General features: G+C 51.6%; 2 protein-coding genes across 9 annotated transcripts in view; both read right to left on the reverse strand.

The window, feature by feature from the left end:
* Positions 1-1,461: 1,461 nt before the first annotated feature.
* Tppp3 (tubulin polymerization promoting protein family member 3) lies at positions 1,462-20,739 on the reverse strand. 2 transcript variants are annotated; one of them, XM_041650388.1, is made up of 4 exons: positions 20,718-20,739; positions 2,380-2,574; positions 2,106-2,259; positions 1,462-1,988 (listed from the first exon to the last, which is right to left on the reverse strand). In XM_041650388.1, the coding sequence occupies exons 2-4, from the start codon at positions 2,565-2,567 to the stop codon at positions 1,800-1,802; spliced, it is 531 nt and encodes a 176-aa protein (XP_041506322.1). In that variant the 5' UTR covers positions 2,568-2,574; positions 20,718-20,739; the 3' UTR covers positions 1,462-1,799. The 2 variants fall into 2 exon arrangements, with proteins under 2 accessions (XP_041506322.1, XP_041506321.1); XM_041650387.1 differs by lacking the exon at positions 20,718-20,739 and adding an exon at positions 5,033-5,194.
* The window catches only part of Zdhhc1 (zinc finger DHHC-type containing 1), a 39,401-nt gene continuing 18,354 nt past the window's right edge, over positions 6,168-27,214 (reverse strand). For 2 of the 7 annotated variants that reach the window (XM_041650382.1, XM_041650379.1), the window contains exons 2-13: positions 26,491-26,581; positions 20,718-20,796; positions 17,029-17,271; positions 12,533-12,708; positions 10,712-10,813; positions 10,263-10,387; positions 10,020-10,178; positions 9,674-9,786; positions 7,186-7,268; positions 6,903-6,993; positions 6,689-6,767; positions 6,168-6,602 (exon numbers count right to left, since the gene is read on the reverse strand). In XM_041650382.1, coding sequence (XP_041506316.1) covers positions 6,340-6,602; positions 6,689-6,767; positions 6,903-6,993; positions 7,186-7,268; positions 9,674-9,786; positions 10,020-10,178; positions 10,263-10,387; positions 10,712-10,813; positions 12,533-12,708; positions 17,029-17,271; positions 20,718-20,780 — 1,497 coding nt within the window. In that variant the 5' untranslated portion in view covers positions 20,781-20,796; positions 26,491-26,581 and the 3' untranslated portion in view covers positions 6,168-6,339. Of the gene's footprint in view, positions 6,603-6,688; positions 6,768-6,902; positions 6,994-7,185; positions 7,269-9,673; positions 9,787-10,019; positions 10,179-10,262; positions 10,388-10,711; positions 10,860-11,608; positions 12,019-12,532; positions 12,709-17,028; positions 17,272-18,894; positions 18,942-20,717; positions 20,797-26,490; positions 26,582-27,214 lie in introns of those variants that run through there. The other 5 variants (XM_041650383.1, XM_041650384.1, XM_041650380.1 and 2 more) reach the window with 5 other exon arrangements.

Below are 27,214 nucleotides of genomic sequence, written 5' to 3' on the forward strand. Positions count from 1 at the left end.
TGCAGACCATCATGGGCAAATCCCGTAGTTCTTGTCCCCCCCCCCCCACTCCCTGCCTCTAGTGTGATCATCTAATGGTGGCAGCCCAGCGTCTGCTGAGAGCACTCCCTCCCTCCCTCTCTTCCTCTCTCTCTCCCTACCTCCCTCCAAGTCATCCCACCATTCACAGGAATGAACAGGCTGCTCCCCCCCCCCGCCACCTGCAGCTCTAGCTGAGAGTGAGACCAGGTATGGACACAGGTGGACCCATTTGCTGTGAGGTGCTCTCAGTAAGTGGGAGCTGGAAGGATTTACAGATCCCACAACGCTCACTGTGGGAAAGCTTGCAATCCAAACAGATTTCTCAGGCTAGATGAAGGGACCACTCCTTTACTGCTGGGGAGGAAGAAGCTGAAACCCTACCCAGGTAGCTTGATAGAATAGGGACGGCCCAGTGAGGAGCCAACCTCTGGCAACGGGGAGGCAGATGCCAGCCTGTGCCCTCTGCTTTCCAGCCAACCTTTGTCCCTGTCCATCCCACACCATTTGTCTGCATCTCTCATCCCTACATGGTTGGCAGGGCTTGAGCCCAGTCTGAGCAGCAAGCACATCCCAGGACAGCCTGTGGGATGGAGGGACACACAGTTACATTCCCTCGCTTGTGCTCAGGTCAGAAGCTGCCCTCTCAGGGACAGGCCCCAGGTGTCCCTGTCACAACAGCAAGGAAGGAGAGTTGGCAATGAAGCCTGTGCTTGGGAACAGCTCTGCCCAGACACCAGGGACTCAGAACTAATGATCTGGAAGGAAGCAGAATGGCTCCACCTTCCCCATCAGAATGGTGAACAGACGGAAGGGAATCAGCCAGAGTCCCTCACTGGGACCCCAGGCTCATCACTGTCCATGAGGCCCCGTTCTTTTGAGAAACAGTGTTGGGGTTTGCTGTGCCAGAACAGGGCTGGCATGATATCAAAATGTTTACAGTCTGGGTCTTATCTGTAGAAGTCTTTCTTCCCTGGGCCTCAGTTTCCTCAGCCATAAAATTAGGGAATCAACCGTTTATTCTCTCAGGTTCCTTCTAGCCCTGACTATTCTGAGATTCTGGGCTAGAGCCCAAAATGTCTTACCCTAATAGCCCCCTGCTGGCAGCCATCATACTGAGGCCTGGTGCTGAGCCTGTGCCAAGGCTTGGCTCAGGCCAAGTGTGCTGTTTCATCCTTCCTTCTGCTGTGCAAATGCTGAGTGCAGGCTGAGGCCCTTAGCGATAGGACAGCGGGCTGTGATGGCATCACTCTGGGGTCAGGGCCAGCAGAACACTTTACATCTTCCTTCAGCTCCGCTCTGCACTAATGGAAGAGGATCTCATCCATTCTCCTGGGCCCGGCTGCCAGTGGGAAGGAAGAGCCCAGCAGGGTGGATGACAGGAGGTGGTGAGACTGAGGGGGGCTGCAATGACCCCATCACACCCAGTCAGTCCATATTGGTACAAAAGGTATCTTTATTGAGGTCTGGGTAAGAATTAGGCACTTGGCCAGAGCAGCAGCTTAAATATGAGGCAAGCAGGCAAGAGTCAGCCATACCTGGGACCAGGCTGGGGAGGTGAGGGTGTAGGCACTGACTCCCAGACAGAAGTCAGGGAGACAAGAAGAAGGAAGGGACACAGAAGTCTGGGTCAGAGGCCTGGTGGGATGGCCCTGGGACTGGGCAGGAAGCTCTTGGTGGCAGATCCAGCAGGGAGGGAACCAGGCTTTCTTGTTCTGTGTGACCCTTGACCCAGGCTTGAGCCTCCAGTGGAGCAGCCTCACTGGGGGCCTTCCCAGGTCTCACTTCTTCACCTTGGCATCATAGGTGCCGGCATTCTTGTAGGCACTCACGTAGCCACTGTCGTCCAGGATGTCCTGCCGTCCAGCAATACCCTTGCCCTTGCCACTCTCATCGAAGCGTTCTTTGTGGGAACCTGTGTACTTACTGGTGTCAGTCAGCCGGTCCACAGCACCTCCTGTTTTTGCTTTCTGTTTGGACAGAGTTCCAACAGGGTCACCCAAGAGGGAAACTGGCCCATCCTACCCACCCCACTCCAGCTGAGAGTCCCCATACCCTCTCAGCAGCAGGGCTAGCAGGGCACTTACAGTGACACCCAGATTGGCTGGTTCCTTGCCTGCTACCAGCTGGCAGATGGCATCAAAGGCCTCTTCCTTGCTCTTCCCCTTGAACCTCTTGGTTGCCAGCTCTTCCAGGGCCTTCTTGAACTCCTCATAGTTGATGACTCTAGCCGACTTTGCCCTGCCAGGCACCACGTGCACCATAAGGATTCTCCCTTCTTGATATCCTCCCTGACCCCAGCCCCCAACCTCCAACTCCCCACTTTCTGGGAACACGAGAAAAGGGCTGCCCAGCACTCACTTGACTTTGGAGAAGACGATGTCCACATCCGTACCCGTCACAGCCTTTCCGTCAGCCACCTTACAGTCCTTGCACAGCTTGGCCCAGTTCTTGCCGTTCATCTCTTGCCCGCTGGCCTTGGGGTCGCCATGGATGGCAAACTTTCGGAAACTCTCCTCCAGCCCAGCTACATCGGTGCTTGCTGCCATGCCAACCCTGTGGGAATCCACCTCCGTCACCGCCTGAGACCCAGACCATCCCTGCTGCCATCTCAAAACCGACAAGGGGTGAGCTGGCCGCACGCCTGGTATAGTCCCTCAGAGAGAGGGGGCACCTTGTGTCTTCTTGTGCCCCAGAGCTGAGTAAGAGCCACAGGCAGAAAGGTCCTGTCACGCTCAATGCCAGTTCTGGTTCTCAATAGGGCTCAGGAGATGAAATCATGATGCCCACACAGCACTGAGAACAGAGTGGCACTGTCCAGAAGGGCTGTGCGGGTAGCAGCTAGGGCATGGCTTTGTCTGTCCCTGGCACAAAGTTTGCTTGGGTGGAAGTGAGGGGGGGCAGGAAAGCCCTCCCTCCCTAAAAGCTCCTTGTCAAACTGGGTCAGTGCCAGGCAAGGCTGGCGTATGGGCAGGCATTTCGTGAGGGCAGTGTCTCTCTAAGGGTCATGAAGACCTAGAGAGGCCCAGCCTAAGCCTGACAAGGGAGCAGGAACAAGGGCAGTGGTGCATGCCCTAGGCAGGGGTGCAGCTGGCCCAGCCCTGGCCTTGTTACTATTTGCTGTTAAACAAAAACATGAGGGGAGCAGGAACTTAGGTCTGGCCTGGCCACAGTTTGTGAAGCCTGGAGACGGTTGCTAAGGGAGGGTAGTCCTGCTTGGAGAGTGTTGCTAAGGGTAGGATGGTGTCAGGGCGGCTTCAGGGAGAAGCTCCCAGTGCTGCTGGGTTGGGCTGGGCTGGGCTGGGGATCAGGGGCCCACGGGTGGGGCATGCCAAGCACTCCCTAAGCCTAGGGCACAACCGTGGCTTCTTGGCCCCTTGCCACTGATTGAAGCTGAGCTCCCAGTCTGTGGAGCTTAGGAGTGGGAAACTGGAAGCAACCTAGGTGGAGGCTTCTAGAATAGCCCCTAAAGTCCTCCATGCTAATGGGACCGTGATCTTGGTGCTTCAACCCTTCACTGAAGCACACATCCCCTTGTCTACACTTCAGCCCTTCACTAAGGTCTTCTTATCACACCCTGAGGGTGACCACACCAGTCCACATCCTCACAGCTCATATGCACTGACTGAGCCCTGGCTCTCCACACCCTCAACCATGTACCCCCTGACCCTACCCACAGCCACACCCAAAGCCCAGAATTTGACCCTTTTTTCCACTTCCATCTCGGCACAGACACTAAGAGTCCTGCATTGAACCCCCTCTCCAGCATACCCTCAGCCCTGCACTAAAGCACACCTTCCTAGCTCCCTCCTGCACCCCCTGAGTCACCCTCACTCAGCTCCCTCCTGCAGCCCTCTGACCACACCCTCGGCCCCACTGTGAAACTCCCACTGCAGCTCATGCCCTGAACCTCACTTGCATCCCCATTTTGCATCCTTTTCCTTCACATCCTGAAGACCCCAACCACACTCACTAACCTGACTCTGTACCCACAGCCCTTACAAAGGCCCCCTGACCATACCCTGGAGCACCCCCCTTCATCCATATACCTGCAGCTTCTGACACAGCCCTGCCTTGAACCCCCCTCACAGTGTCCAGTCTATGCAATAACATTTCTGTACTCCCATGCAAAATGTTGAACACCCACCACCACAATCCATACTGCAGCTTCCTGACCACACCCCTCGCCTTCCTACATTATCCGTATACCTAGAGCTATTGATACAGACTGCCCCAAAGCCCCTCGAGAGTCTAACCAGCATTGGCATCTCCATATTCCTGCATCATACTAAGATATACCACCATCACCACACCCACTGCAGCATCCTGACCACACCCTCATTCTCAGCCACCATCTTTGTCTGCCTCTTAGAACAAAAGTCACCAATGACCACAACCCCCCACCATCCCCCCACAGCTTCCTCTTCTTCCACTACTATACCAGTAAGTAGACACTGAAAGACCCTTCCTGGTGACCACACCTGCTCATCCGTAAGTTGCAGTTTTTAAGACGGGGAAACCAAACTCCACATTGCAGGGGACCTCTGTGGGATGTAACCCAGATGGTACTGCGCTCCCTTTGCCTCTCCCAAGGTGCAAACCCCAACCGGGAACCCAAAGCCCTGCACTTGTCACCAGCAATAAACATACCCAGGGGAGTTTGGGAGCTATGTGATGCTCGTCTTAAGGATGGGAGGATCCTGAGCCTATTGCTCATTTCTGTCTAGGGGAAGATGGATTTGGGGGCTGTTCAGGTGGAACAAAATCACAGACAACTGCTCTGGGGTCTGTAGACCTTGGATGGAGTGACCACGCCTCTGAACTGAATCCGCCTGTCAGCTCCTGCTGGGACAGCTGCAGTCGTCAATCAGCCTAGCAAGGAGGTGGGGGTAGGGGTGTGTGTGGAACGCTTGGGGCCAGGGCCGGGGTGCATCCAAGGCTGGTACAGGCTGCTCCCACCCACCCCTCCTTGTGGAGGATATTAATCAGGGTGGTCGATGTTCAGTTCTCCTACCGGCTTCTATTTCGTGGCTGCTCCTGAGTGTGCCTTCGGATAGACAGGACCCAGGAACTAATCGACAGATGCTGGAGACCAGGAGGCTCCACAGCTCCGCTCCCTGCCGGCTCCCGGACGGGACTGCAGCCGGGGCGGCTCCGTGGTATTATCCCTTGTTTCTCGGTCACCATAGAGACGGTGAGTCCCACCCCCTAGGCAGTCTCGGCGGGAGAGTGACCAAGGTCACGCTGGCTCCTCCCACCAGACCCCGCCCTGTTAGCTTTGTAGGCTCTGGGCCCTTGGATTTGCGGCGACTTCCCCTCCCCTTCAGCGCGGTCCACAAGCAGCCAAAGCTGCCCTCTGCAGTCCTGGATGTCCTAGGATAGGAACTCCCATGGCCAGTGGGAAAAGAGCACCCTAAAGCTCAAGTGGGGTCCCCAGCCCTTAAAGGACTTCTGAAAGAGTCAACCTGAGACTGTTTAGAAGCCGAGTTGAAAAGAGCGGGATCGTCTCCCTCACTGACAAGGACTACAGCTAACTAAAGAAAGACCACAGTTGTTGCCAACTACCCCCAGGTTCTGAGTAGAGTCCAGATTCTGGCCCATCGGGGTAAGATCGGGACAATCAGTGGATCACACATACCTAGCCCTGGAATGCGGGGTACTTTGATGGCGACCACTGTCAGGAAACAATTCCGGACATCAAGAACGGCTGCCTCCACTGCCTCCTCTCCTCTCCTCGGCCTCACAGCCCCTGCTCCTGCTGCTGCCTCCAGAGCCTGCTTCCACTTCAGTCTTCAACTGCAAATACTACTTAACTAAATAACACTGCTGAGTGTGGTGGCACACGCCAGTAGTCTGGGTATTCAGGAACTGAAGCTATGGATTCAAAATGCTGAGGCTAGCCTGGGCTACAAAGGAAGCTGGAGAAGGAACGGAGAGGTGGGAAGGCGAGTAGTAGTGCTTAAACATGAACAAACCCCGTGTTTGGTCCCCGACCCTTAAAACAAAAATCCTCTCCAGGGAATCTTCCACCTTTCCTGACCCCACCCCACACTCTGCCCCAGGCCAGCTAGTAACAGTCACGGGCGGCTTCAGGAAGACCACGGTTCTTTCCATTATGAAAATAAGCCCTAAGCCCACAAAAGCATTTTTAAAAAAAACGTTTATTGGAGCATCAGGGCTGGTGGAGCGGATATTGCTGAGTATTGGGCAAGGGAGGCCGATCCTGCCGGCCTTGAGGCCCGCATTCGGTGCGGCAAAGATGGGGTGTTGCATAGAGTGGGGCCGGCCATTCCTACACGGCCCTCCTGCCTCTAGTCCGCACTAAGGCAGGCCATCTTCACCGCCGCCAGGTGACCCGGGCTCGCCGCTGCTCGGGCTCACGAACACGGCCGGCGAACGTGCCTGCAGCGCCAGCCCAGACTCTCGGCCCCTGGCTCCTGGGGCGCCCAGCGCGGCACTGCCCAGGCGTGTCTGGGCCACTGGAATCTCTTCCATGGACTCGGCTGATGCGGAGTAGTAGGCGCTTGGGCTGGCACTGGTGGAACCCGACGAAGAGCTGGAGTGGCGGCCAGGGGTCCCAGTCTCTGCACAGTGAGGGAAACTTTACTGAAGGGAACCTTTCCCTCCCTCGAACTAACCCAACAGAATCCAACCTGAGAGGAATGCTCACCCCGTAACCTGGGCAGCGGGGGCTCCAGGTCCAAGACCCCAGACCTTGGCAATCTATACACATGCCGCTTCCTTTTTTTCTGCAGAGACAGAGGGAGTGTGGGCCACTTCCCCAGACCTCACTTTGCCCAAAGCGGCAGAGGTACTTCTAAGAATGGAGGCTTCTTTTCCATCTCCCTCTTCTTGGGCAGAGGATCAAACCCAGTCCCTCCTACCTGGGGTTGGATCCGTGGCGGCAGAGCCAGTGTGTCTGAGGAGGGCAGTGGTGGTTCCACTTGGCCTTGGGTGGCAAGAAACTGGGAAGGACTGAGGTAAAAGCCAGAGAGCAAGCTCTAGATGCTGCCCCGGAGCCCTTGCCTGCTAGAGGTTCCTGTCCTAGCAGGACAGAGAGACACTGATCCATCCAAGACTTTGCTAAACTGGCCCCAGACACATGTTTTGACCCTGACATACCTCCCTTTCTCCCACCACCCATGGGGACAGCCAGGTAGTACTTACTTGGCATTTAATGCTGCCGGCCTGGCCTGGCCAGAGGGCTCTGGACGTACATGGCTGAAGTTCCTCAGATAAAACTCCATCTCCTCGGGAAAGAGGGGGTCAGAAAGGCTGGGAGGCTATGTCTGGAGCCACAGCCTCCTAAGCCCTGGGCACACCTTGTCACTGGCCTCTCTAGAAGCTTGGTGGCCTCATGTCCCAGGGGTCTAGGGCTGTCTTCCTGGAACTCAGATGGGCTAGGAAAACCCTTCTGCAGGGTAAGGTTTCAAACACTCATTTCCAGATCTCACGCCATCACAAGGGCTCTCTTCAGCTAGTCCAACTCCAGTTATTCTACTTGAGGAAGGCTGCAGCCCCTCGAGTCCAGTATGCTTAGACTGGGCAAGCATAGCCAAGAGGCTCTTAGGGACAAGACACTCAAGAGTGGCCCTCATCTGCTCCTGGCTCCTCTTGGGGCTACAGTCCCCAACTAACTTGTTCAGAGACCAGGAGACCAGTTTGTGTGCTCCAGCACTAAGAGGTCAGTCTGGCTGCATACTGAGTACACCCCTCGCTCTCAAAGAACCAGGAGGGTACAATCATTGTCCCTGCTCCCCAGAAGGAAAGGGTGCAGGTGAGGAAAGAGTACCGCAGCCCTGAATCTTGGTTCATACAAAGAGAACTCGAAGGCGGTCGAAGTAACAAACCCTGAAGCAAAGGGCTGGGAGTGACTGGGCTGGCACCTCCGCATGCCCGCCGCCTCCAGCTTTGCTGGAGAGAACTGCAGGTGAAGAAATAAAAGCCCGGGAAAAGCCAGCTCAGGAAGGGCGTGGGGCAGAGGGCAAAGGGCGGGGCCAGTGAGCTGGAGGGAGCACCCAGACAGCTGTTGCCTACTAGGCAGGAGTTTCCATGGTGACAGAGGCGTCCTGACTAAGGCAGAGACGACACTGTAACAGAAAGCCGTCTCTAAAACAAGCCTATGTTTTGGGGGCAACGGCTCCAGAGAGGGGCCCCTCCCAAATTCCTGCTGGGCGGGGGTGGAAGGCTGACTGCTGGGTCCCTGAGAGTTTTAGGGACTAGGATAAGGCCCAGCCAACTACTGGCTGACTGCACAGGTGCAAAAACTGAGGCCACAGACAAAGTCACATGCTCAAACTCTGCCCAAGATGACCCTTTTGGGGAGGATATGGGGATACCTGTCCAAGCAGAGCAGCACAGGCCAGAAACTAGTCCCAGGTACTGGAGCCTTAAGGTTATTTGCCTCACACCTTTCTCCCCCACAGCACCCAGCAGAGGGGACAAAGGCTACCTTGGATCCCCTAGTCTCCAGGATAGAACAGAAGTCAGGCCCTAACCAGCTAAAAGGAAGTCTGAAGATATCACCAGGAGGTGCCCACTCAGCCTTCCCTCCTTTCCTCAGAACTGATCCTCAGGTTCCTTCCTCAGAAACCTTCAAACATTTGCACATTCCTGATGCACTTTGGAACCTCTCAGCCATAGCATTCTCTCTTCTTTAAAAGAGGACAAGCACCCGGCTCCTATGGGGCAGGCTTCCCTCAAGTTAGCTGCAGACAAACAGAGTTGACTTAAACGGCTTTGCTGTTGCCAAGCTTGGCCCCAAAGGTACAGGACCCTGAAGTCTGGGCATCCCAGAGCAAGTCTTGCTGACTTACTCGACAGGTACTCTGGGATGCACACAGCTCAGAGCCCAGACCAGGGCAGGTATGTGATAGGGTGACAGGGTTCTCTAACGGTTGCTAGTGCTCCTCAGCCTGGCCCATGAGCAGGGTTCAAGCCCTGGGGATGAGAAAAGGAGAGGCGGGGTCCTACTCCAACCCGCCCACCAGCCTGTGTTTGTATCTAGTTGCCATGAAGATTTGGGATCTCAGCCTTCCCAGCAAAGCCTGCCCGGGCCCCCTGCCTTCCCAGTCCCTAGGGCCTCTGAGCACTGGACCACCTCCATCTCCAGCTGCTGACCTCAGGAAGCTGGGAGCGTGGGAATGGGGATAGGCTGGTCAGCAGCTGGGCTGGCCGGGCCAAAGCCTAGGTTGCAGGGTTCCTGCTTTGTCCCCTATGTGTAGAAGTCTTAACTCTTCCCAGACCAGACTTCGGTTTAACCTTTCTGAACCTTAATGTGCCCATCTCTAACACAGACTGTTAACAGTTGCCCCTGTTCTAAAACTAAAATAGGATAATAGGTAAGAAGTCAAGATTACAGATGAAGAGACCCAATGGTTACGGCCTAACTACCCAGTTGACAACCCCAGCTTCCTCTCCCAAGTGCCTGGTGCCTGGGCAGGAGGACATGGGACTGCGGAAACACTCGAGCTCCTTTTGGCTATGTTGGTGCCCATGGCCCAGCAAAGGCTGGGTCCTGCTTCCCAGTGCCCACTCCAGCTGCTGTCCTAGGCTTGCTTCCCTTGCAGTGGTCTCCTCCATGGCTCTTGCTGCACAGCCCCACTCCCCACCACACACATACACTCACGCCCAGGTCTCTGGGCCACCTCTATACCTGAATGGGCCGCATCTTGCGGGGGCACGACTCAAGCTCCTTGTGGGTCTCCTTTGCTTCCTGGGCTGGGCGGTGCTGCACGATGTACTCATAGGTGGTAAGCTTGTGCCACACTGGTGGGTGTGGGAAGAGAGGGGTCAGTAGTGGAGAGGTGACACTGGAAACTGGAAGGGCAGGCAGCCAGTACCAGGTTCAAATCCCTAGCCACAATTATACTAAGCAATGGGGCAAAACCAGGCCTACCACAAAGAACTGGCACTGGATTTCAAGGCTCTACAGTTCAAAAAGGCACCTCCCTGCCGCCGAGACTCCCCCCCTTCAGTGTGAGCCTGGAGAAGGCACTCACTTAGATAAATGTGGAAGCAGAGCAGGTGGCCGAGCAGGGCTGTAGAAAGCAGGCCTAGGAGGATGAGTAGGGCAGCCAGGGCCAGGATGGCAGGAGCCTGGGTCTCCACAGGGGCAGCAGGCAAGAACACAAACCACACATCTGTGTGATTCTTCAAGACTGCAAGGCATAGGCAGTCCGTGCTTAGCCAGGGGCCAGGGGTGCACTGACTAAAACATGTCTGTGTCTAGAACCCACACTGACCTTCAAAGTGTTGGTTGGTACGAAGCTGCATGGGGTTGACAAAGAACTCCACGAAGACATATGTGGCCACCAGCACCAGGAGCAGAACACCCAATAAAGCAGATGCCACACTGTGTAGAAAGAGCCTGGCCCGGCCACAGGTAGCTGTGAGCACTCAGGATCTCGAGCTTCGTAACAGCCAGAAGCCCAGAAGCCAGGCTCCTGACCCCACAGCCCCAACTCCTCAGAAGTCAAAGTCATAGAGCCTTAAGAGGCAACCACTTATCAGGTCCCCCATCTTTGTCTGGACTAATAGGATGGAAGACTCCAAACCCACCCTCATCCATCCCAAGTACCACCTTCTCAGCATGCACACATCCCTACCCACAACTGTGCGCCCCGTTACAAGCAGTCTACAATAGAGCCCAGACTCAGAGGGCATGAGTTCCCAGACCCCAGGTGACTCTCACCGATAGTTCCTCTCGCCCACGCAGTTGTTGAGCCACTTGCAATGATGGTCGAAGCCGCAAACGCACTTGTTACAGGCGCTGCAGTGTTTGGATCGCGCACTCCTACGGAGGGTTGGGGAAGGCACCTCGCACCGGCCAGCCAGCCCACCTTGGCAGGTGTAGCGATCAAGTCAGGCCTGGTTCCTAATTACCTACAGGCACTTCCGCCCCTCCCGGAGCGCTGCAATGAGGAGCACACGCGCCCTCTGGCGGAAACACGTGGTAGGACACCTGGAGAAGGTTCTGAGAACCATGGTAGAGGGAAGAGGGGGTGCTCTGTGGGGTCCTACTCTGGAACTACATACCTAAGTAAGGTTCACATGAGAAAGAAAGGGGGTGTCCTTTGCAAGCAAAGACCTCTGTGCCAGACCACACACAAGATGCAGGTACGGAACCTGAGGCAGAATGCACAGCTGCCCAACTGGTGTTTTAATTGCACTTCTAACAGACCCATTTTGGGGTCCCTTTCTTTGCCATCCTACGGGAATTTTCCTGGCACTCTTCCAGAAGGCCTGTGTGGGCTAGCTGTAAAGGAGCCGAAAGGAGAGGTGTTCACTGTTGTCTAGGGGCGTTAAGGAAACCCGTGGGCAAGGAACCCGTGAGAGAATGCCACATTAGGAGACAAGTGGGTTCTCCCCCAGGAGGCACGACGGAAGACCCAAATGAGTATGGCAGGATCTCTTTCCATCGTTCATGGAAAGTAACTGCCAGAGCCACTCAGAGTGCGTGCTAACTGCTGCTTAGGGAATGGCAATAGGCCTTCAGTTCCTTTACACAGACCCTCTAACAGGCTACTTTAAGCCTTCAGTTTTCAAGAGTGGAGCTGGCCTTGGGCTACAAGCTCTCCCCAACACATACCTGAGTCTCGAGATTTCCAAACTCCAGTAATGTAGGGAAGACTCCTAGAGAGGCACTGGGATTTGCCAAATGAGTCCAGGTGTTCTGTCTCCTCCTCAGTAGCAGTAAGACATGGAAGCAAGCCACTTGGCCTCTTTGGCCTCAGATCCCTCATGGGTAAACGTGCTGGGGGCAGGGGCTCCACAGCTAATGTGGCCTTGACTCTGCTGCTCAGTATTTTTGTGGCTCAGGACACCTCCTAGCTTTCTGACCTGGCTCTTTTGTTAAAGAACACGGCACTTAGCACAGAACACGTAAGGCTGACCTCCCTCCTGCCCCTATCTGCCACTGGCAGAGTTGGTCATTTAGAATGGACTGTGGTGCCACCCAGTGCCTCCTGCCTTTGCTACCAGAAATGCTAGCCTCGTCCTCTCTCCCAGCCACTCTCAAGTCACTCCGCCAAGACTTTGTTGTTGTTTTTGGTGGTGGTGGTTTGTTTGAATCTGTGTCTTACTATGTAGCCCTGGCTACCCTCAAGCTCACTAAAATCCTCCTGCCTCAGCCTCCCAATTGCTGGGATTACTGTATGCACCACCATGCCCAGCTCTACCAAGACTCTTTCTGTTTTGTTTTTGAGACAGGATCTTACTAGGTGTCCTGGAACTTACCACGTAGACCAGGCCAGCCTGAACTCCCAGAGATCTGCCTGTCTCTTGCCTTCTGAGTGCTGGGACGAAGGGTATGGGCCAGCACACCCACCCTCCAGCACAGCTCTTGACTATATAAAGGGTATGGGCCAGCACACCCACCCTCCAGCACAGCTCTTGACTATACGAAGTCCAAGTGCTCAGGAGCACAAGTCTAAGTGTGGAGCCTGGTGCGACTCTCTGGTCATCCCCCAGGCATGCTCACGGGCCACCCACTCGCTCGCACGCATCCACTCACACGTCCACGTCGCAGAGGTTACAGTGCAGGTCCTCGATGACATGTGCATGCTGGCTGCGGTTGAAGATGGGCAGGGGCCCAGAATAGCTCTTGTCCCGCACATTGGCATCGGCTGGATCGATGGAGACAGCAGTCAGGTGCACCACCAGGTGGCCAGCAAAGATGGCACCCATGCACTAGCCCAGCAGGTTAAAGACTTAGTTCGTACTCTGCAAACCGGGAGCCCACCCACCTTCTTGGATAGAGGACTTCCCTGTCCATGCAGATTTCCTTTGTACAGAGACTCTGCCTGTACTATGTTCTCCTGCCCTCACCAGACATTTTTATCAGACCCCTAAACCCTCAGCAGAATAGGGTCCTATGACAATGGAGCCCAAAGGCCAGTACCGTGTACTACTGCCACCAAGGGGTCTAGCCACGGGGCTTAGGCCCTGCCAGTTTCTTGCCTCAGATTTCAGAAGGTGAAAGTCTGAAGGCCGCCATCCCCTAAGGTCCAGAGACTAAAGCTGAAATTCTGAGCTTGGTTTCCTTGCTCTCACAGGAAGCAACTTCTGAGATGGAAGCCGCTGCCCCCTTTCAATAGCTGGGGCCAGATGGAGAACCCCTTGCAGACAGGACTAATCTACTGGCTCCCCCCTCCCCACCTCAAGTCCAGGTGCTTGGCACCCCGCGCTGAGTGTCTGGGATAGCCTCACATGGTCAGGGCTAGCCAGGGCAGTGCAGCTAACTCCTGGAACTAACACAAGCACTTCCCATGGCTTTGTTGAGCCAAATACAGGAAATGAGCAGGCTGCCGACTGGCTGCAAAGTCTTCACACAAGCTCACCCACAGGCTCCACCCAGGCGGATACTACTTGTCCCTCCACCTACTCACCCATGAGCATTCTTTGTTCTCCTACTAGCCAGGCGGGTACCATCCTTCCACCACTCTATGTTCATCCTTTACCCACAACGGCAGCTGCCCAACAACCTCTTCACTCTCCCTCGGTAGCCAGATTCCTCTGTCTGCATGAGCTAGGCTCTTCCAGAATGTGCTGTGCCACAGCTGAAAAGCTCTCTATCCCATGGCCAGGGTTACCTGAGAACCTCACTCTTCTCCAGAGTCTACCCTTCTGTGTTCCAGGAGTGAGTTTTCAGAAGCCTGCACTTACGCTCTTCCCTGCATCAAGGCCTCCAGTGACTACTGGCTCTCTGGATGAAGGTCATGCCTTAGCCCAGGCCAAAGCTCGCCTTGCTCTTCCTTCTCCCAACTCTCGCCACTCACTGTGAGCAAACATTTAGCTTCCTGCCTTCTCCTGGTTTTCCTACCACTTCACTCACTCGGCTGTTTACACGGTTCTTCCCTTCGCACCAGGCATGAAGGAATATGGCAAGGGTAGGTCCTGGGCCCTCAGGAGCCTGCCGCACGACGGAAAGCACAGGCACTAATCAAATAACAGGTCAGTCCCATCAGTTTGTACTGGTGACTTCATCTACTCAGACAGGTTCTTGCCGAAGCAAAGACCTGTATTTTGGTTACAGCCATCTTAAGTTCACAAGTTAAGTAAGCTATTCAGAAGGCTCTGTAGGGAAAGTTCCGGGATCTTCTTATCTCCCTAAGTTAAGACTGTCTACAGGCCTGCAAATATGTGGATCCCAGGCACCAGAAGTGATTAGCATTTCCCCCTGTAAATATTTACAGACCCTCAGCATCCCCTTATCTCTTCCTATCAGCTAGGGGATGCCTCCAGACCTGACATTCCAGCATCCTACCCTCCCCCCTGCCTGTTTGCTGTATAAGGCTCCTGAGAAAAACTAAAGTTGGCAGCTTGATCAGAACACAGACTTGATGTCCATTTCTCGTGTCTCTTGCCCCTCCATTCCTCTCTTCCAGGTTACCAGGGACCCTGATTCTTGTCCTGCTGGTCAGGACAGATGGTGCCTGAACAGGGACCTGAAAACACCGTGGAGGTCTGGGAGACTTCTCTAAAGAAATGTCATCGCAGCTGACGTGTGGAAAGGAAAGTCTAACAGGGCCTTGGAAGGGAAGGCAGAGGGAAAAGGGCTGGGCTGATACCAGAACCGTGCAGGCTGTCAAACAGAGGGATGGCTGAAGTATTGTCCCAGCTCACGACTGCTATATGAGGATCCATGCTGCCAAATTCTGAGCTTTCCAAGGGAATTCTAAAAAATCTAGGTGGTGCGCACCCAGCACTTAGGAGGCAGAGGCAGGCGGATCTTTGTGAATTCAAGGCCAGTCCTGGTCTACAAGAGTGAGTTCCAGGACAGGCTCCAAAGCTACAGAGAAACCCTGTCTTGAAAAGAAAAAGAAAAATAGAAGACCTGTGCATTTTGGGTATTTATCATCCTACAATTTTACACTGCATTCCCAATATCGGCATGGGTGTGACCACTGTGCCTCACCTGCCAATCTGCCCTCCTCCTGGTCCCTAACACCCAAAGTCACCTTTGCATTCCTGAAGCTCAGGCCCATTCTGGGCCCACAGTGGGGACTTGGTCCCCACTTCTCTCTCAGAGGCCCTGAGAGCTTGCTTTAACGGAAGGAGATTTTGATGGAACTATACAGCCTTGGTCAGACTGCCAGGCTAGGTGGCTCTGGGAGCGTCCATGTGGCTCACAGAAGATAAAGAGAGAATATAAAGTAGACCAAACCCTCAAATCATTCCGTTCCCCAGCCTGAGCAGCCCTTCTGGAAGTCACTATCCTGTCTGAGCCTCTTTCTTTATATGGTCTTGAATGAGAACCGTCCCCCATGTGTTCATGAATTTAAACTTGGTCACCAACTGGTGGCACTGCTTGGGAGGCTAAGAGCTTGTAGGAGGGGCAGCCTTGCTGGAGAAGTCCACCACTGGGGGGCAGGATTTGAGGGCTCTTAGTCTTGTTCTACTTCCTGTTCACTGTCTCTGCTTCCTGTGTGCAGTGAATGTGATCAGCTTTCCTGCCTCATGCCCGCCTACCTGCCATGCTTTCCCACCATATGAGCCCTATCTAACCCCCTGGCACCATGAGCTGAAATAAATTCTTTCTCCTATCACTAGTTTTGGCCGTAGCATTTCGTCACAGTTGCAGAAACGTAACTAGCCCACTGCATGAATGGGGAGAAGGCCTTCCTGACAGGATTGTCACACGACCCTGTCAAGTGTGTAGCACATGTAAGGGCTCAGCCGGTGCTACTTTGTTTGCTGTCACTTGCTCTGACCTTCCTCACTTCAGGAGAGTGCCTGAGGGGACCTGGGTGACCTGAGTCAGGGATGGAGCTACTTCAGACCACAGGAGACTGTCCCACCTAATCACATGAAGGCCCACGGTCCTCTTAAGGAAGGTCATTTCCTATACACTCATCTAATCACATGAAGGCCCACGGTCTCTTCAGGAAAGTCATATCCTATGCACTCACCCAGCTGTTGCCCTGGCCTTGGCTCCTGTGAACCAAGAAGCCCCCACAGACACTGCTAATGTCTGAAGATGACGATCTTCTCTAACCCCTCTACTCCACTGCCTTTGCCATTCACCAGCCCAGGGCTCTGGGGTCTCCAAGAAAGAACACTTGGATTAGCAGCTGGAACCCTTTATGTTCACAAACTTTCTAACAAGCGCTCATTGTCATGCCAGTCCTTAGAAGCAAACAGAACCCCTTCCTGTGGACCAGAGAGCTGCATTAGCTCCTCTGAGCAGCACAGCCCAGAGGAGCCTGAGCTGAGAGGAAGCCCCGTGGGCATGTGCTCTGGAGCCTATCCCATCTCCCTCTCTCAGGACTCCTCTTCAGGAGGGTGATGCCAGCAGACAGTGAAGGAACTCTCTGATGGGGCACACGGGAGTTTACTGCATCCTACACCCCACCTTGTAGCCAGGCCTTCTGTCCTTGGGGGTTGCAACCAGGGCTAAGACAGCCAGACCATATGGCTCAAGCAAGTTAGTGTTTGTCACTGTTCCCAGGAGCCTGCAGGGCATTTCTATGCCACCTTTTGCCATAGCAACCCTCATCCTAACACCAATAAGCGTGCAAATATTCCTAGACATAGCAAAATAATGTCTATAAATAAAACCACATTTGAAATGGACTAAGAAACTTACTATGTGGGAAAACTGCACCGTGACAAATCCCTTCACAGTGGAATAACTGCTCCCTAACTTGCTGTTTCAAATGAGCGCTGAACCCAGGACCTTGCACATGCTGGGCAAGTACTCTACCAGCTGAGCCATGTCCTCGCCCCCTCATTTCCCTTTCTTTGCTCAAGCATAATCAGTCTGAAGAAGCCTTAGGAGTCTCTGTCAGCCCTTCTCTGGAATTCTGTGCTCTGATGAGCTTTGGGGCTGCCCACTCACTTTATCAGTGGAAGGGTCAAGTAAGAAGTCCAAGCCAGGCAGAAAATCAGCTGAGTAGACTCTGCTCTACACCACGAGCTCCCTAAGACCCTGAGCCCAGCCTCAGGCTTCTGCCTTCTGCTATCTATCCACCTCCCCAGCTTTTCCAGTCCCATGTAGTCCAAGGATACGGCATAGCCAGCAGGCACCCAGGGGTGAGGCAGGAGGGGAACAAGCACCCCAAAGCCAATCACAGCGAAGAAGAGGTAGAGCAGCCAGGCCACAATCTGCAGCGGGTGGGGGGGCCAGCTCCATCCGTTCCGGCGAGACCGCTGGCCCTGCAGTTCTGGGGAAGGGCCACTGTCCTGGGAGGGCGCTGTCCACACGCTCTTCTCAGGGGCTGTCTTGTTGGAGGGTTTGTTGCAGATGTTCATCTCCAGGGGGAGAAGAGTAGACAGCATTAAGCCCCCAAAGGCCCCGTGGGAGCGCAGGGCCCTGGCTGCAGCCAGGATTTAGCAGGAGCATAGGGACCAGCAGGGCTGTACCCTCTGCAGGGGAACCTGGGGTCCTAGCCTGACAGAAATAGACAGTTCTCTAAACCTGAGAACAGACTCTGACCCAGCCTAGCCAGGTCAAGGGAGGATGGTCCGAACTTACTCAGGACACTGTGGCTGCCCATTACTCAAAGTGTTCCCTCTCCACAGCCCTAAGAGTGAAACTCAATAAGACATGTTCTCATCTGGTAACAATATCAAGCTGGGGCCAGGGCGATGAGAACACATGCTGATTCTGTTAGGATTAGTCACCTCCGTCCCAAGATCCAAATCAAGTGTCAGAGAGGGCCCCCCCCATCCTCTGCTGAGAGAAACAGGCAGTGGGGGTGTTCAGAAAGGAGATCTGGCCTCAGCTGCTTAGCAGACACATAGTCTCCTTAGGACCAGGGACCAGAAACTTCTCCCCTGTGGTGCAGAGGGGCTAGCTGTGGCTGCTTGGCTGAGGATGAGCCTGCACACAAGGGAAGGGAGGGTTCTTCTTGGATTTCTTCTGGCAGAATAAATGATCATGCTTCTCCCAGCCAATCTGGGCCTGGTGTACAGATTTACCAGAAGGGTAAGGGCCACTGAGAAAGCTCCAAGCAAGGTCAAGCCTTGGCCACAGCCAGACCACAAGATGGCAGCAACCCCCTACCCTGGCCTGCTTTGCTACAGCCCAGCTGCTGACCAAGGCGGTAGGAGCAGTAGGACCAGTTTGTCCTTACAGGAGGAAGAGTCCTGCCCACCAGTATCTTCTGGACTGACAAACTAAGCAAACACTGTCACACCTCGGGAAAGAGGCCAGTTCTGAGCTCGTAGTGGGAAGGCCAGGAGTGAGCAACAAAACCCAGGCAGCTAGATGCTCCTTTCAGGGGGACGTACCCACAGATCAGCAATCTCTATTAGGATCTGAATCTGCAATGGCCTCCTATCTAGAGGTGCAGTCTTGGGGGAGCTTTTGGAAACTCTGGGAGGAAGGACCTAGTTAGGGGAAATGGGTCTCTGGAGATGGGCTTAGGGTTGTTGTCCCTGCCTACCTCCTGCCTTGCTCTCTACTGCCTGGTCTGCTATGATGTAAAACAGCTTCCACCACTATGGAAAGAGCTGCTCCACCACGATGGGCTGGCACCCTCGGAAACAATGAGAAATACATCCTTGCTCCCTGGGCAGTTCCTGTCAGGTCTGTCATCGCAGCTATGCCAAAGCAGACAATAAACTGACAAAGCAAAGGAGGGCACCGCAACACTTCTACCTGGAGTGACTGGCTTCACAGGCCACAGGATGTAACTGGGCCATCCCTGCCCACGACAAACATCCTCTGATACAGGAAGATTTCCACAGGGTCCCCAGCAAAGTCAGGGGCCCTTGTGCTCAGTCCTTATGAGGACGGTCACGTAATCTAGAGTATTCTGCCATCCCCATGCCTGTCACCTCCCTACACTAGTGTCCCTCAGACAGTGAGCATGCTGTAATTCATTCACCTCTGTCCCCCATGTCCCCTCCCCCAAGGATCAGGAGCTATACCTTGTATATAATAGATGCTCACTGAATGTTCGATGACTTGAAAACTTCTGAAATAAAGCAAATGTGTGTCAGATAAATGATATATGGTCCTGGTCAAGCAGGCCTCAAGTGACTAAGGTGACTCTTGTCCTGACTCCATTCTGTGGCTGCTTAGACCATTCTCAGCAGTCCACCCCAGCAGTCACATCTGCTTCGGCAGTACACTTGGGGTTTCCATGACCCTGACCAGAGTCCAGATGTACTAACAAAATCATTAATGTTTACGCAAACTTAAACTGAAATAACTGAAGGTATGGTATAAGTCAGAGTAATTGTTGTGTTGTATCTGCAATAACTACTGTGTTTGTGCCTAAACAAATGTTGCAAGGTTACTCTGACCTTCATCTGACATTGAAGTCACTGTGCTTTTTGTGGTTTTTGTCTTTTAAATCACTGTACCCCAAGCTTCAGCACCAAGAGACTTTAAAGCATGAACCCACTCTGGGTTGCAGGCCAAACTGAAAGAACTCCATATTCTAGGGAGACTCCCCACTTTGGAAGAAACAGGTCTAGGTCTGACTTTGGGCTTTGCACTTACTAGCTGAGAGGACCAAATTTACTCCTCTGGAAAGTAGGGGTATGGGTGCCCCCTAGGCTGCATAGTTTAGTGATACTGCAAGGCAATCCTACAAGTAAATGCGTACCACATGGTACATGTAAGTACCTCAAATAGCTCTCTGGTTTGTTTTCTATCCCTAGGCTGCAGCTACTGCGTCTGATCCTACAAGGTCTATGTCCAAATGAGAGGACTGGCTGAGGTTGCCACAGGGACAAGAAAACAGACTATTAAAGCGCGGACTTGCAGGCTGCAGGCAGCTCAGTGATAATGGACTTGTCCAGCACACGTGAGGCCCTAGATTTACTCTTTTTTTGTTTGGTTTTGTTTTTGAGACAGGGTTTTTCTGTAGCTTTAGAACCTGTCCAGGAACTCGCTCTGTAGACCAGGTTGGCCTCAAACTAAGAGAGATCCACCTGCCTCTGCCTCACGAGTGCTGGGATTAAAGGCATGCACCACCACCACCCGGCTTTAGATTTAGTTTTTAGATGCACACATGCACACACACACACATGAGTACACAAACTCTTGCATGTAGGATAACTCAGAAAAGTACAGTTATTGCAATCAACCATATGATAAAAATGATAGGAAAATCATTTAGTTGCCCTCAGAAAGAAATGTGTATTTTTAATCCAAACACAATTACCCAGACTTTAGCAGGTTTATCCACAATTGTTATAAAGCTGAACTGACAACATTTGTTGACCAGAATATTTGACTTGCATTAAGGCTTTATATCTTTGTATATTCAATATCCATACATATAAGGTGTGGTGCACACACCTTTAATTTCAGGAGACAGGCAGACCTCTATGAGTTCGGGGACAGCCTGGTCTACCTGGTGAGTTCCAGGGTAACAGTGCGACTATGTCTCAAAAGCAGAAGTTCTCATAGACAATGGGGAGACAGCCAATGCCTGACTCCTCACCCTATTTTTCACTCTCGAGCATACCTTTGTTTATCCTACTTTTTCTAAGACAAGGTCTCTCTATGTAGCGCTGGCTGACCTGAAGCTTGTTGTGCACATTAGGTTGGCTTTGAACTCACAGAGATTCACCTACCTCTACCTCCCAAATGCTGGGATTTAAGTTGTTTGCCACCATGCCTGACCAAAACCATATATTTTGATACCTTTTGATCCTTAAAAGGGAGACAAGTCTAACATTCAGAACTATCAATAATAGGAAAAAGAAAGAAAATCGTTCCGAGGCAAGCTCTTACTTACTATGTAGCCATAGCTGGTCTTAACCGCCTGCCTCTTCCCTCTGAGTACTGGGATTACAGGCATGTGCCACCACACCCAGCTGCAAAGAAAGGGTTGAGAATGAAATAATCTACATCAGAATAGCTTCTTCTGCATGCATGTGTGCACTGTCCGTGGGGGGGGGGGGGGGGGATATGCGTGGGCACACCTACAGAGGCCAGAGGATAACCTTGGTATTACTACTTAGGTGCCTTCCGCCCTCATTTGCTTATTATTTACAGCAAGTGTGTGCACACGTGCATGCGTGCAGAGTCCCAGGGTCCAGAAGAGGTCACCAGATCCCCCAGAATCGGAGTCGCAGGCCGTTACAGCCATTTGGTGTGGGTGCTGGGAAGCAAAGCATCCAAGTTCTCTTCAAGAGAAGCAGGTGCTCTTACGCACTGAACCATCTCCCCTGCCAAAGGCTACCCTCTCAGAAGGGGACAACTTGAGCAAAGTGAGTCACCATGTGGATGCTGGCAATTGAACCTGGATCCTCTAGAAGAGCAGCTAGTGAGCCATAGCTCCACACCCAGGGGATCTGACAACCTCTTCTAGCCTTCACGGGCACCAGGCATGCACATGGTACACGGACATGTATGTAAGCAAAACGCCCATACACAGAAAAGAAGAATAATTGTAAAAACATTTATTTAAATTTATGGACATTTTGCCTACATATATGTCCAGGGAGGTCAAAAGAGGACACAGGGTTGCCTGGAATGAAGTTACAGATGGGTGTGAGCCACCATGTGGGTGTTGGGAATTGAACTCAGGTCTTTGGAAGAGCAGTCCACCATGCCTGGCTTTTCCCACAGGTTCTGGGGATTCAACTCAGGTCTCAAACCCACAAGGCAGGAACTTTACCAACTCCAGTTCCATAATGGATTCTTAAGCATGTTCTCCACATATGTGGTGCATTAAAATAACTGCTAAATGTTTGACACCAACAGTATACAACCAGTATCTTCAAAAACCCCAACTAGACCAACATCCCTGGCCACGGGGGTAAAGCAGCGGAGGCCGTTCAGAGCAGGAGAGGAGGCGAAGGCTTGCTGCAGCCTCACTGCACTCTGGCAGCACAGGTCTGTCTTGAAGTCTTTTTTCCTTTTAAATGTGTGTGTGTGTGTGTGTGTGTGTGTGTGTGTGTGTGTGTGTACTGCTTGGAGGAGTCTGTTCTCTCCTTCCACCACGTGGGTCTTGGAGTTCGAACTCAGGCTGTCAGGCTTGGTAGCTAGCGCCTTTACCCACTGAGCAATCTTTCTGGCCCGTTTTAAAGTGTTTAGCAGTTTCTCATAACAGATGCTGGAAGAAGAGTCTGAAAAGAAATGAGTGAATACTTCAGTGAAAGCATCTAACTTCACTAACTCCCACAGTGAGACCTGTAACGATAAGGTTTCTTTACCCGCTAAGTAGAGGGTGCATTCCTCCAAGTGGCTTTTGTAGCCAAAGTTTCCTGGGCACTTTACTTCCAAAGGTTTTGGTTTGCAGGCAATCTGCTTTGCCCAAGCCCTGGCATAGACCATGCACGTGGTGGACACTGGGGTGAGCATTGCAGAGTAGCTACAGCCTGATTGGGAACACAGTCCTGAAACTGCTTTCTTAAGTGGATGGCCCCGAGAAATAAACATACTGCTACTCAAAAAGATAAGTAAAATAGAGTCTCACCATGACCACCCTAAAACTCATTATGTAGCCCAGGTTGGCTCAAACCCTTAGCAATCCTCCTGCCTCATGACCTTGGGAGCTGAGGTTACAAGTGTGAGCCAAACACGCGCAGCTCAAGTATTTGACATACAGTTCTCTGTCTCTATTTTTCCTTTTAATTTAGTTGAAGGACTAGATAATCTGACTAATGGATTTTCCATGTATCTCAACTTGCTGTATAGACCGGGATAGCCTTTAGATTTCAATACTCTGCCACCATATTGTCTTGGGCTGACATTCTGATCTTGTCACTGTGCTTCTTGCCACTACCAAAACTAGGGAATTATAATCAGTCACATGTCTCTGTTTCTTCTTTTGGAAACTGCCTCAAGGTACAGGGCTGTTCAGTTGTGGTGACAGAGAAAGGGCAGGCCAATCTTAGAGTTCAAATTTAAATTAAAGGTGATACCCAAAGGTCATCAGGTCAAGCCCCGTAAACACAGCTGAGCTGGTAGTTCTCTGAGGCAGATCTCTGTGGACTGTACATGGGTTTTCCAGAATCACCCCCACCAGGGCAAATGTTCTGCAGTACTGGGAATTGGACCTAGGGCCTTGCATTTACACATGCATCCTCTATCTGAGCCAGCAAGCATGTTGAAGGGCATGCATAATTTGATCCCAAAGCCTAGTCTCAACCTTAATCAACCCCACAACTGAAAAGCCCTATACCTGGCAGAGTTTGTTTCTCAGGAGAGAAACAGGAGCATATGGCTGATATGATCCTAGTATTCCACAGGGGCCACAGGCATCCCTTGTGTTAAACTATCCCAGAGTCCTGAGGGAGGAAAACTCACCATCCCAAGAAGGAAGTTTGCTGCTAACAGTCTTGGAGGTAGCTTTGACTCGAAATTAAGGTATTATTGGTCTAGAGAAGGCCACTTGCCTAAGACTTCAGAGGCAGCATGGACTTCTTTGAAGTAGCAGCAATGCTCAGGAACAGACACTAAGAACATCCAGGAGCACCCTGCGTGGCCCAAACCCTGAGAGAGCTAACTCCAAACTTGATAATATTTTCTATCGTTGAACTGAAGGCCACAAATTCTTTTTGGCCCAAAAAATTTCATTACAAGGGCTGGGAGGTCGGACCAAATCCAAAATGGGGCCCACAGATGAGACCAAGTATTGTCATCAGGCTTGGGGACTTTCTCTGGCTGTCCTTTCCCTCTCAACAGCCCTCTGGGAGTCCAAAATGAAAGATATGTGGCTCTGTTTCCCCAAAACATGACCAGATGGTGCACTCAGCCCTTGGCCAGTTAAGGCTTCCCGGGGTCCAGTCCTGTGCGCCCTGAAGGTATAAACACAGAGGAGACTAGGTACCTGCCCTCTCCATCTTTCCTTTCTGAGGCCCAGAGAGACAGAGAGCACAGCAAGGCAGCGGGTATCTGAGTATTCGCGCAGTGCTTTGCAAGGGAAACCTCTCAGATGGAGCATGCCAGGGAACAGTGAGAGATGAACCGTGGGGGCTGCAAGGCTGGGATCACTTGGGCCTAGGTAGGATGCTCTGGGCACTGAAGGAGCCAGAGTATGATGTGGCTTTGATTTCTAGTCTCAGTAGAGAAGAGGGCACAAACAAGACCAGAAAGGACATGGGATGAGGTAATACCAGGAGGCTGGCCCAGGAGGGCAGTGGCTTGGCAACCCTGTACTTTAGAAGGAACGCCAGAGAGTCAAGGTCAGGTGTACAGCTTCTCCTTGCCCATACAGTGCCCCCAGCTGCGTGTTTAGTGGGCTGAGTCGTATAGAAGCCTTGGTAAAATATTCTTCATGTGCCATCTGCTTAAAAAGAACAAAACATACAGATGCTGGCATGGATGGAAGGAGGAAATGGCAAGGAGATGCACAGATGGTTAGAGGCACAAGTATCTGCCACCTAAGCCATGGACTTGCTTGACATCTGCAGAAGACTGAAGGGGCTATGCAGGCCTGTCCCTTGTCACTACAAGGCAAAGGTCACTTCCAGTATGACAATAATCTTTCCTATTTAACATTCATTTGCTAAAATATATAACATTTTAAAAATAAAATTAGGCTACCTTAATATATATGCTTAAATTCAATGAAGAAAATCTTAGCCAGAGCGGTAACAAATGACCGGAGACAAAAGTCCAGAACTCTGGAGGCAGAGGTAGGCAAATCTTTGAGTATGAGGCCAATCTTGTACACAACAAACTGCAAGCTAACCAACGTTACACAGTAAGACACTGTCTCAAAACAGCCAAAAAAGGAAAGAAAACCTTAACATTTTGAGTTCTCATAATGAATGATATAATAGTTGTATGACTGATCTACTTCCTGCCTGCCACTGCTTCAATAAAAACAACAAATTTAGGCAGTCAGGAGGCTAAGGCAGGAAAATCACTTAGCCGAGGAGTTCAAAGTCAACTTGGGCAACATAGCGAAACACTGAAATCCTAGCTCAAATAATAACAATATTAAGAGCAGCAATAAATTCAGAATGTTGTTATGAAATTCATGCGTGAGATAGCTAAAGCAACCAGACTGGGAAGTCTTGGCTCTGGGGAACCTACAGGCAGCCCTGGATTCCTGAGAGATGTCTGGAGACTTCAGAATCAACTCAGTTAGTAGAGAGGTATGTCAAAGGCGGCCGAGAAACTGGGAAGGTTAAGTTGCTTAGATCAGACAATAATAATAATAATAATAACAACAACAACAACAACACAAAGCCAGGCAGCATGGTGTATATCTTTAATCCCAGCACTGAGGAGGCAATCTCTGTGAGTTCAGGGCCAGCCTGGTCTACATAGTGAGTTCCAGGACAGTCAGGGCTATGTAGTGAGACCCTGTCTCAAAACAACTGCCATTTCCGCCCCCCCTCCCAAAGGCTGAACTGTAAGCTTAGAAGGCTCATATTTTTAAGCTATGAATGGAAAGAGGCAGAAGAGGCAGGCTGGAAACAGGAACCAGGGCTGTCTGGAGTGGAGCCTTCTTCTGGCTCTTCACTGCTGCTCACAGTTCAGGGAGCTGAGGGCAAATTTCACAAACCCCACTTATTTGGGTGTCTTCTTTACTCATGTTTCAAAAGTTAGCCAGAAAGCAACTTGGCAAACCAAACCTGAGAACACATTTAACTTGTGGCCCAGACACTTTATTTCTGTATTTATCTTACGCTCTCCTAACACACAAAGGTTCACTGCATTGTTCCTGTAATAACAGAGCACAAAAACAAATATAAGCATGCCATGGGATATGCACACAAGGCAATGCTATGTAGCATTACAAACAAGGGACGACTTTGTTCTAAAGCTGAAGTTAGGTGAACAAGCAAGACACACAATTGTAGAGTGAGCTATCAAATAAATAAAAACCAAGCCTGGGGCTGGAGAGATGGCTCAGCAGCGTAGCCTCTGTTGCTTTTACAGAGGACCAGGGTTCAGACCCTAGCACCCACGACATGGTGGCTCAAAACCATCTTCAACCCCAGTTCCAGGAAATCTGACACCCTCTTCTAATCTCCAAGGGTATCAGGAATGCTTATGGTACACAGACATATAATGCAGGTAAAACACTCTCAAACATAAAATAAAAATAAATCTTAAAAAAAAAAAGAGCAGTCATAGCTCTTCCAGAAGGACTAGAGTTCAGTTCCCAGAACCCAAACCAGGAGGCTCACAGCCACCTGTAACACCAGCTCCAAGTGATCCAGTGCCCTCCACATATGTGACAGGTAGACACATACACAAATACACATATTTAAAACATATATTTAAAAAAAAAAGACCATCAGCATTTGGGAGGCTAAGGCTGGAGAGTTACAACTTCCAGGCCCAGCCTGGGTTACATAGCAAGACTGTCGAAAGAAACAAATAGTTCCCCAGAAGGGATAGTCAGACAGATCTGTGTTACCAGAGGCACACATTACTCTGGGAAGGAATGGCAGAACCCAAATGTGGGGTAATTTCCATGAAGATACAGTACCAGGGACTGATGTGTTTCTACTGTGTGTCCGCTACTATTACTCAACCTTTTTTAAAAATCATGAGCATTTACTGTTTAAAAAAATATATTAGCTGGTCATGGTGGTACACACCTTTAATCCCACAACTCAGAGGTAGGCAAGCTCTCTGTGGTCCACACACTGTAAGTTCTAAGACGACCAGAGTTACAAGGTGAGACTCTATCTAAAAAAAAAAAAAAAATAAGGGAAGTAGGATAGCTCTGTGGAAAGGCCTGAATTCAATCCCCAGAAACAACAACACACACACTCATCAAATAAGCTACGCTGAAAGGGTGTGTGTCACCTCTAGCCCTTTGTTCTACTGTGCTGCGTGTGAACCAGATGAACCTGTGAGACCTAGAGGTTTATACCAATCCAGAAACCAGGGATTCCTGCCTAACAACCATTTGACAAGAGAGCTTGTTCAAGTGCTTTCTTACCCATGAGGGCAGCTCTGAGTCAGGCAGGTCTGTGAGGAAGAGCCACAGAACCTTCTAGTACTGTTAGGGTCTTGTCAAAGTTGGAAACAGACTTTGGGCAATACAACAGAGCTGCTGGGCAAGACACTGGTGTAGGCTTGACTAAGAAAGAGAGCTGCTCAGTGCCCCATGGTCCCAGAGCAAGGCAGAGGTGCACCCCGCAGGAGAGGCACTTTACTGTGTCCTTGCGAGATTCCTGAATAATTCTAAATCATTTTTCAGCCTTTCTCAAGGATCTGCTTCTAGAATAATTTTCACTGAGATCTAACACGCCTCAATTTAGACCACATAAAGGGGAGTGGGACAGAAAATGCTTCACGGGGCACATTGGTTTAGTC

The sequence above is a fragment of the Microtus oregoni genome, unplaced genomic scaffold, assembly GCF_018167655.1.
Source record: "Microtus oregoni isolate MIOR12 unplaced genomic scaffold, Mior012 000004F_ref0000308, whole genome shotgun sequence".
NCBI lineage: Eukaryota > Metazoa > Chordata > Mammalia > Rodentia > Cricetidae > Microtus > Microtus oregoni.